Below are 9983 nucleotides of genomic sequence, written 5' to 3' on the forward strand. Positions count from 1 at the left end.
AGCCAATGCTGGGCTTCTTTTTACTTGGCGTATTTTTATCCTCCACATCTTTAGACGATTGTTGTGGGCACTTAGAAGCAATATGGCCTTTTTGTTCAGTGTTCACATATAAAGCATTTCCCAACCATCATTAAAGCCTTTCTTTCTTCAAATGATTTGCCAAAAAGTGGCCTCTTCTGTCCTTTACCCTGTTTAAAAGAAGTTTGAGGTTGCTGCTGAAATCTTTTCTTCCAAAAAGAATTCTTTGTAAAGCTGGTCTTTTCCAAAAATTGCTTCTTCTTGCCAGGATCCTGCTTAAACTGAGAATGCTTCTTTTCAATGCCTTTAAAGCTGTCAGCTTTTCCTTTTAACAATGCATTTGCTACACCAGCATTTTCAATTAACTGTACCATATTTGTAACCCTAGTCTTGGTACAATAATCCCTAATGGCTTCGGACAAACCACAATAGTACTTTTCAATTTGTTCTGACAGGGGCACTGTCCTGTAAGAACTCACAGGCAAAAGTGCTTCCCAAAATTTCTTATTGTAGCCTTCTAAATCCGCATGATTTGCTGCATCCAATTTATGCCATGCAATCATGGCATCTACTTCAAACGTGTTAGTTAACCATGCGGCTGCAAACAACTGTTTAAAATGGACCCAACTGGTAGGTGCATATCCTTGCATCAACAATATGTTCCACCACTGCAAAGCATTACCTTTCAAAAAAGTTGCAGTCTTCCACACCTTAGAAGTCTTAGTAAAATTCCCTCCAGTGTAAGCTGCATCAAATTGCTATATAAATGTCAAAGCTTTCAGCTTATCTTGCATACCACTGAAGGTTTCAAACATTAATGCCCAACCACCCTCTTTATAGTCTTTAGGCTTTGCACTTTTTGGTGTCAGGTTGTCATAGACAAGTAGGTGGTTGTAAAAAGGGGAGTCCCTTAGGCATATTATTAGCATTCATTTCACCTGTCTTAGCTACCATATGCCCACTAGGCTGAAAAAAACCAGCCGCTGCATTTTGTACTCCAAGCATCAAATAAGGACTATGCAAAGTCTGATAACGAGGCTGTAGACCAATATTAGCATAAAGTGGATTCACTGCCTTAATAGGCATCATTCCTGGTGGCCCTCTAGGCAAGTATCCTTGATAACTAGTGGAGAATCCAACCATTGCTTGAAAAACTGACCCACCACCAAAGTAACCAGGATAAGTAGCAAACTGAGGAGGAATAGTCTATTATGCCACTTGTGCATAATTGCCTTGACCATTCACTCCCTGATCCTGTGCTTGTGCTTCTTGTTGCACTGGACCTGTCTCCATGTTTGGTGTCTTTTCCACATGCTCACGCACTTTAGAGGTTTGCCTTTTTTAGGGCTCCATGGTATGATGTGATGACTCAGCTTGAGAATCCTCATTATGTGACTTCAAAATTTTTTGCATTCGAGGATTCTTTACAAGCTATTGGAAAGAGCCAACCATATTGAGGAGTTGTGCCATAGACAAGTCCTCTTGTTCTTGCTCCTCATCTTGTGGTTCAATCTCGGTTCTAGAAGGTGTTGACACCTATGCACCAATACTCTCTCTTCGGTGTCTATGAGCAGAAGAAGAACTCTCTTCTTCATGAGGGAGTTTTCCTTTGCCTTTATCCATGTCTACCATCTCTCTAGTCCTGTAATCTCTGTAAAACTTGTGTGTATGGCCTTTTCACCCAAAACTGTCCAAGCTTAAATTCTTACAGAAAAGAATTCAAATCCCGAGGATGGAACCATGAAACCGATCTATGACTCACATAAAGTGGTAGTTCCTTCAATTAACACTTGGGTCTTTTCACACACACACAAAAACAGAGACCTCACTTCCTCGCTCAACACCAGATTGGCCCCAAAGACTGGCGCCCCTCTCAGTATTTCTTTATCAATTAAAAGATGGAAAATTACAAAAATGGAATGTTCCAAAATACATAACCTGTGAACAATTGGTTTTCATCTTTTTTGAGTAAATCCTAGCTGCATAAGGACAGTTCAGCATGACCAGATCAACATCCCTTTTAGCAAAAGCATTTTCTATAACCATAACTCAATGATTCATGTGCAGAATTGTAGTCTGTAGATCTCTAAATTCACTATTACTGTCTAGCATGTCCAGAACAACATCGCTTTTAGGAAAGCATTTTCTGTGGCCAAAACTCAATGATTCGTGTGCAGAATTATAGTTTTCAGATCTCCGAATTCACTGTTCTTACTGTCCAGTATGTCCAAAACAACTCTCTAGCATGTCTAGAATAACATCCCTTTTACGAAAGCATTTTCTATGACCAAAACTCAATGATTCGTGTGCAGAATTGTAGTCTGCAGATCTTTGAATTCACTGTTCTTACTGTCCAGATCTCTGAATTCACTGTTCTTACTGTCCAGCATGTCCCAAACAACATTCTTTTTAGGAAAGCATCATTCCAGCATTAAAACAATCCCACAAACAGAACTAAATTAGAACAGAAAAACCCTTCGATGGAATCAGCCCATCATGCAAAGCATTTCCTCTAAGAATAGAGAGGGAGTTCACCAGAGGGAGCAAGCTCTACCTCCATACATGAGTCAGAGTCAAAGAAGTACTCTCCATAGCTGATGTTCTTGCAGCAATCTGCTCTCAGCTCCTCCAAACTTCATTCTCAGATCTGTCCCTTATGCCTATTACGCTTTTTTTAATGCTCTCTCTCTCTTTTGGGAATTTGTGCCACATGGCATACATGTAACAATTTTCTCGTTTAAACCTTCCGGTCTAAAATTCTCCATGTTCGGTGTAAAATTTGACCTCGTCACAAACCAGAGAATTAATCCTCGTGCAAAAACGAAGATAATGACACGAACAAATTCTGGGGTCCAAAAATAGTAACTCCTTAAATTTTAGGGATGGTGACTCCTACATTCCTCAAGTTGTTCTGAGCAACTTTTATCATTGCAACCACATTATAAAGTGTAATGTGGCTCAGTTACGGTGACTTTTATTCCATGAGCATTCTCACATGTGCATCTTCTATCTTAGCCAGGCTCATTGTCCTACACCATCTCCAGTGGCTAAGCACATACTCCCAAACCATTGGCATTCTATTCTTCAGTTCCCATTCAATATGGAACCTGGTCCCAAGACTTAGGCAAACCATTAGTCCAATTTGTCCCAATAGTTGTCTCTTCAAGCCATGCAAAGATCTCGGCTTAATCCAAGAGAACTTTGGAGGTAAAAAGCCACAACTAAAGAAAAAAAAGAAAAAAAATATATTTATATAAGTAAATAAGGAAAGCAACTGCAAAAAGTATCACCACCTGGTGACAGTTGAGGCTCTTATTTTTAGAAGTTGACTTTTATGCATAAACTTTTTGGAGCCTCCAAGATAAAGATACTCTAGACTTGCTTTGGAGTCATCCAGATAGCTAGCATTGCAAAGTGATGTGAGAGTATTTGTATTGTTAGATGAGCATTGGTTCCAGATGGATGGGCTACACATGAATCACATCCCACCTCTACAGTACAGCTGGGGTTCCCCTTTCGTAGAGCTTAGTTGAGAAGAGTTTAACAAGATGATTAGGATGGACTTTTAACTAATACTCCCAATACATGTGTCCCACCTAACAAGGCTTTAGGGATGAAGATTGTTTTCTATCGAGAGCATCTTCTCTATCAATCTCTTGACATATTTGTGATTCATAGAGGTACATGACCACACACATCTCAATACGGTAGGCCATTGGTCAGCTTTGCACATCTGAAACTAGCTATAAATAGAGATGGATCACTATGTAGTGGTTTCCCTCCCTCTTGAGTATTGGATTTGCTGGCTTTGCATTCCAGCTTGAACCAAGACTAAGGAGCACTACATATGCAAGTGCCCAGTCTACTATGAGATTGGAGGGCTCTTCCACTGCATGTTTCGAAAGGGATTTGGACCAGTGTGATGGGCTTTCCAGATCAGCGTTCCCTTGGACTCTTCCTTTTGGACCTGTGCAGGCACAAATAGCACCTCTAGCAGTCCTAGGAAAGGCACTTTGGGGATGGAGGACAGCACAGTGTTACAAGTTTCTTTAGAGCTGCAGTCACATCGGACACTTCAAAGCACACCTCAGATTCAGATGGATCTATGGATTCACCACAGGGAGTTGGTACCTGGTACAGAGGTAGAAAGGGATGTAGATTGCGAGGCTCAAAGCCCGCCAGTCCTTGTCCATAGTCAAGGTGCTAGCATAGGATACATGTAATACAAGCGTGGCATTGAGCATACCCAACTCTTGGCATTTTAGACTGTCTATGTTGGATAGACCCAGGAGGGTCATCATGGGATGATCTCGGTCCTCTCCTCCCTCCCCAGCTTGCCATATCAGTTCCACTGCTTTGCCATCAGGTAGATGTACCGAATCCCTAGTTTTCATATCTTACAGCTATCTATTGTTTCCTGACTAGATGCTTCTTTTCAGTTATGTGCTCTTTACTATGCTTGGGAAACTTGATATTCCCTGAGTTTCAAATGTATGTATTTTTGCGTATGCTGATTGGTCTCTTGTAGATATTAATACGACTTCCTGAGTTTCAAATGTATCTGGTTGTCTCATAAGCTGATTGGCCTGTTGTAGATGTGAAATACAACTCCCTTTTCATAAAGGGAAATTGTCATATGCTGATTGGCCTCTTTTAGACGTTAAATAGCTGCTTTTGTCTAATATGCTGATTGGCCTCTTGTAAACGTTAAATAGTCTCTTCGTAAAGGGTAATTGTATTAATTATTGGAAAAGTACAAAAGTCACATATACAAACTGAATGGGCGGCAAAGGAACTGAAGAAACTTCCTTGGGAGAATGGCAGCATACTTTCTTTGTCTCGCGTAATAAGTAGTATATTATATCAAATCACATCAAGGCTACAAAAAGTCACGGCAAAGAAACAGAAGAAATTACTGTATGCCAAGGAACCAAATCCTCTCTAGGGAGAAGACTAGGATGTTGAATGAGATCTAATGCCAATATAGAAGACCCTGGAGCCTAGCAATATGTCCGTGGACATCAAAGGCTTAGTAAAAAACAAATGCATTCCGGGTGACCCAGTTGTTCCAACAGCCCCAAAATCTTAGAAAGCGGGAATAATCTTTATGTTTGATTGCACAAGAGTGGGATATTTTACCTTAGCAAAGACCCAATTAGAGGTGCACATATTCTCTCTTTTTTTTCGTGAATAAGTGTATATTAATATTGGAATATTTACATCCGGCCTTCAGGCCAACCAAACAAAAAGGATACAAGTCTCACATTTTTACATCGGACCATCAGGTTAGCAAACATAGATACAACTAAAAGTCTACCACAACTCTAACACAGAAATGTCACTCAAAAAGAACAATTGGAGTAGAGCGAACAATATCCAGCCAGGGAGCAACAATGTCAGGAAGAACCAGATCAGCGGAGACCATAGAGGAGATCTGCCATAACACTAAACCACAGACACGGGCCACATGACCATGGATACCCAATACCGAATCAAAAATGAAGGCATTCCGAGTGTGCCAAATATGCCATAGGGCTGTCCATCAAAGGAAATGGAAAAGGCAAGAGTAATCTGAATGCAAAGAAGACGAGGAAATCATCTTTCCCATAATCCACGAACGAGCTGATATCCAGTGCTGAGTTGCCGCAGATCACACTCGGGATACAAAACTCCAAACTTGTCTAGCAACAGGGCAAGAGACAAAGAGATGAAGCATTGTTTCATTGCATATAGTACAGAACACACAATGACCAGCAGAAATCTTGCGGACACTCAACACATCGCCAGTTGGAAGACCTCCAATAAGTAGCCTCCACATGAACACTTTACCCTGATACGGAACCTTAGACTTCCATAGCTGGATGAATCTTTCCTACCACTTCTTTTTGCTATCCTGAATATGCCATACTTTATTAGCCTTTTCCGTGACCCATCTCTTGGCCTCCACCATTTGATGATAAATTTGGTTGGGTGACCTTTTCTGAAAATCATTAGGAATCATGAACTTTCAATCACTCCAGGGAAAACACGGTTGTAATACTGGCAAAGAGGAGTACCTCAAAAGCCTATCCTATATAGATGACCAAATGTCATGATAACCTTGAGGTACCCGGGAAGTATTGATGGATACATCGAAAAGAATAAAGACGTGCCTGTCCAGGAATGACACCATCAAGAACTATCTACAACCCCAAACAAGCCATCCAATCATACTTCTCCCTGCAAATCTTTATGGGGCCAATCCAACAACTTGGAAATAGCCAACAATTCACCTCGCAACGAATTCTCTTCCTTACGAGAGTCAGGAGGACACCAAACTACAAAACGTAACATCGCCTGCCAAGAGACGATGGAATGAGAAAGGAGAAAAGATTGAGAGACCTTTACATGTCTTGTGGAATTAAGCACATGCCACCAAGAAGCATCAATAACCATGCTACCATGAGAGATTCTAGTCTTTTTAATGAAAAATTTTGCAATATCTGACCAGGGATGATTCTCTATACATAATGCTTGCAAAAGTGCTAGCCTCAAGGTTGCCATATGCAAATTAGCATCCAACAAAGCTGCTCTCCCCATCCGTTTAGGAGTAGTAATATGTGCCATGAAATCCACACCTGGTCCAAGTGATTCCTTTCTTTTTTCCACAACATGAATCGGATAGGTTGAACCAATTCCAGGAGAGACTTCTTGGTTCAAGGAAGAAGAGGCAAGAAAAACGAAATCATGCTGATCATGATGCATTGAGCAACCTTAAGTCGCACATGAAGATGCCAGCCTTGAGACTTCTAGTACATGAGCCGATCATGAATACGAGATGACATCCAATCTAGCAATGTACGGGGAGCTACATCCACACCAATAGGATAGCCCAAATGTCTGGTTATGTTTCCCTTAGAAATCACAATTCCATGCGAGCCCAGGGCTTGCAAATCATTCTCCGTGCAAGAAAGCAATGTAGATTTCTGAGTGTTAATATGAAGTCCTGATGCGATAGCATAAATATTCCATGCAATCATTGCTCTATTAACATTCGAGCGATCAGCCCTGAGAAACATGAAGGAATCATCTTCCAAAGATTGCCCCAAAAGTTGGGCCCCACTAGGAAGAGTCAAACCAACAATCTCCCCTTAATTGAGCAACTTGTCCAACAGTGAAAGCATCGGATAAGTGACTAAAGCGAACAACAAAGGGCTGAGAGGGCAGCCTTGTCGTAGAGACCGGGACAAGGCAATTTCATTTGTGATCCCTTCACTAAGTGCGATGCGGGCTATAGCACCCTGACTAATATTATCCACAAGAGAAATCATACGAGGTCCAAATCCCATGGTGGTCATTAGTTGCCACAAAAAAGACCAACTAACATGATCAAATGCCTTTTCAATATCAAGCTGAAGCATAACCACTTGCTGGACTGAAGCTTTAGCATAGTCAATCCCCAATTGAACATTCAAAATATTGTGCATTATATTCCGGCCCTTAATGAAACCATATTGGCGTGGATGAATCAACTGCATAAATACTTTCTGCAACCTGTTGGCAATGATTTTAGAAAAGATTTTATATAAAGAACCCATTACAGAAATGGAACTCCATTGTTTCGAGGATGGAGAGGGAACCTTCGGCAATAACCGAATGACAACAATCTTCCAGTCCAAAGGCATCTCACCAAAATTCCACACTTGCTGACACAGACAAGACAATGGGTCCTTAAGTTGCTCCACATGGGCTGAAAATAGTTCGTTAGGAAGCCCATCCCAGCCAGGGCTTTTCCTTCAAGGCAAACAAGACAGCACCTCTTCCATTTCCTCCTCTGAAATATTGGCCTCCATCAAAACAATACATTTTGGCTTAACCTGATTACCAACCAAATTGCAAATATAACTGCGAGCAAAAAGAACCACATCTAAAAGAGTCTCCTGTGGGCCCAACAAGGATTTATAAAATTTAACACACATCTGAATGATGGAAGCAAGTTCAATCACCATAACACCTTGCTCATCCATCACACACAATATTTTCACGAGCATATTTCTGATGCAATCGAGCAAAAAATTATGGGATTGACAGTTATTGTGGTGTAAAGCTTTTGCTCTGGCTAGCAATTTGTATTAAGCATATTCCTCTTCCTATAAAGATTGAACTCTGCCTTTCAACCATTCAATGCATCTCTCTCTCTCTCTCTCTCTCTCTCTCTCTCTCTCTCTCTCTCTCGTGCATGCGCACATGGCAGGATGCCACAACTGCTATTGGACACTTATGTGTAGGTTGTGAGGGCAATGGTTGGTGTCCTTAAATTGTTTGTTTTCTTGGAACTTTTTGAACAGAAGTTTTTAACCCAGGAGTTGACAGCATTCTGGTATTTTGTACCTATTTACAGTATGTGGACATTGTGCAAGCACTCCGCATGGGTGACATCAGACTGCTGCATCGTGCACTGGACAACTACGAAGATGAGTAAGTGCAAACACAATTGTTTCTTGTTGTTATTACAAGTCTGTGTCCTTGCAATGCCTGATTGTCTTGTGGATACAGATTTTTGCGGTCAGGAGTCTATCTTGTCCTGGAGAAGCTGGAATTGCAGGTTTATCAGCGACTAATAAAAAAAATGTAAGATGCCAACTCAGCAAGCCAAGAGGAATTTTTTGAACTTCAAAGATACTGGTTTTGAAGTTAGTCGCACTATTCTATTTAGGCAGAGAGTGTATGTCTGCATGCAGATACATAATCCAAAAGCAGAAAGACCCAGTAAAGGCTCACCAGGTCAAGATGGAGGTTGTGGTGAAGGCATTAAAGTGGCTTGAGATAGATACAGACATTGATGAAGTAATGATGCTCTTGTCAAATTTCTCATGCTGTTTGTGTAGTAAAAGTTTGTCTTGTTTTAATTTTATTTCATAGTAAAGTGCACGCAAACAGGTTGAATGCATCATGGCCATTTTAATATCTTGTTTTTATCTTAATCATACTAAAGTGCATGCAAACAGGTTGAATGCATTATGGCCATTTTAATCCACAAGAATCTGATGAAGGGATATTTCTCTCACAAAAGCAAAGTGGTAGTGCTAAGCAAGCAGGAACCCTTTCCAAAACTAAGTGGCCGCCCGGTGAACTCCTGAGGCTTTGCAGAAGTTTTGGATTTAGTGATTTTTCATTGACTTGATACTTTGAAAGTTTCAGAAAATGCACCCCCTTTTCTATGGAAGTAGGAGGCTGTGCTCAGGCAGACAAGCAAGTTGGCTGTTTTGAATCCAGTGCAAGCAATGGCTGAACCAGTTGGCTCTTATATAGCACCTCCTATCATCAGTGCCACCTAGGTAAATTCATTCAGGCTCTGTGACAAGACTCGTGCATGGAGAAAGACGCAAACAGGTTGAGGGGGTTCGTAAATTATGAAAATCATCATGGGGTCAACACATGTGCACCTTGTTAGATGCAGACATGGCACTCTTGACTATCATTATAGTTCTGCAAAGTTAAAGCATGTTTAAAACTGTTGGTTAGAAGGTATACTCAGATCTAGTATTATGAACATGGTTTGTAAATTATGAAAATCATCATGCGGTCAACACATGTGCACCTTGTTAGATGCAGACATGGCACTCTTGACTATCATTATAATTCTGCAAAGTTAAAGCATGTTTAAAACTGTTGGTTAGAAGGTATATTCAGATCTAGTATTATGAACATGGTTTACTCAAAATGTCTAGTCTATTTTTATATGCCTTCTCCTCTTGTAGATGATTAATCTGCACTAAACTGCTCATCTGGCAGGCTTCAGCTGCATTTTGTCTTGACCTATCACTTTGTTATGCATCTGGTCATTCTGCACATAATATGCAATATTTTTTCCCTTGCCTTCTCCTCTTGTGGATGATTGATCTGCACTGAACTGCTTGTCCTCCAGGCTTCAGCTGCATTTTGTCTCCATCTATCACTTTGTTATACATTTGATTGTTCTGCAC

General features: G+C 40.7%; 1 protein-coding gene across 3 annotated transcripts in view; it reads left to right on the top strand.

Annotated features, from left to right (window-relative positions):
* Nucleotides 1–9689, top strand: part of EER5 (proteasome family protein) — a 114720-nt gene extending 105031 nt beyond the window's left edge. For all 3 annotated transcript variants that reach the window (XM_087670586.1, XM_087670588.1, XM_087670589.1), the window contains 4 exons: nucleotides 8399–8475; nucleotides 8554–8628; nucleotides 8739–8844; nucleotides 9006–9689. In XM_087670586.1, coding sequence (XP_087526712.1) covers nucleotides 8399–8475; nucleotides 8554–8628; nucleotides 8739–8844; nucleotides 9006–9137 — 390 coding nt within the window. In that variant the 3' untranslated portion in view covers nucleotides 9138–9689. The remainder of the gene's footprint in view (nucleotides 1–8398; nucleotides 8476–8553; nucleotides 8629–8738; nucleotides 8845–9005) is intronic.
* Nucleotides 9690–9983: the final 294 nt, after the last annotated feature.

The sequence above is a fragment of the Lygodium microphyllum genome, chromosome 28 (genome assembly GCF_053477565.2).
Source record: "Lygodium microphyllum isolate KBCC chromosome 28, Lygodium_microphyllum_v1.1.10, whole genome shotgun sequence".
NCBI lineage: Eukaryota > Viridiplantae > Streptophyta > Polypodiopsida > Schizaeales > Lygodiaceae > Lygodium > Lygodium microphyllum.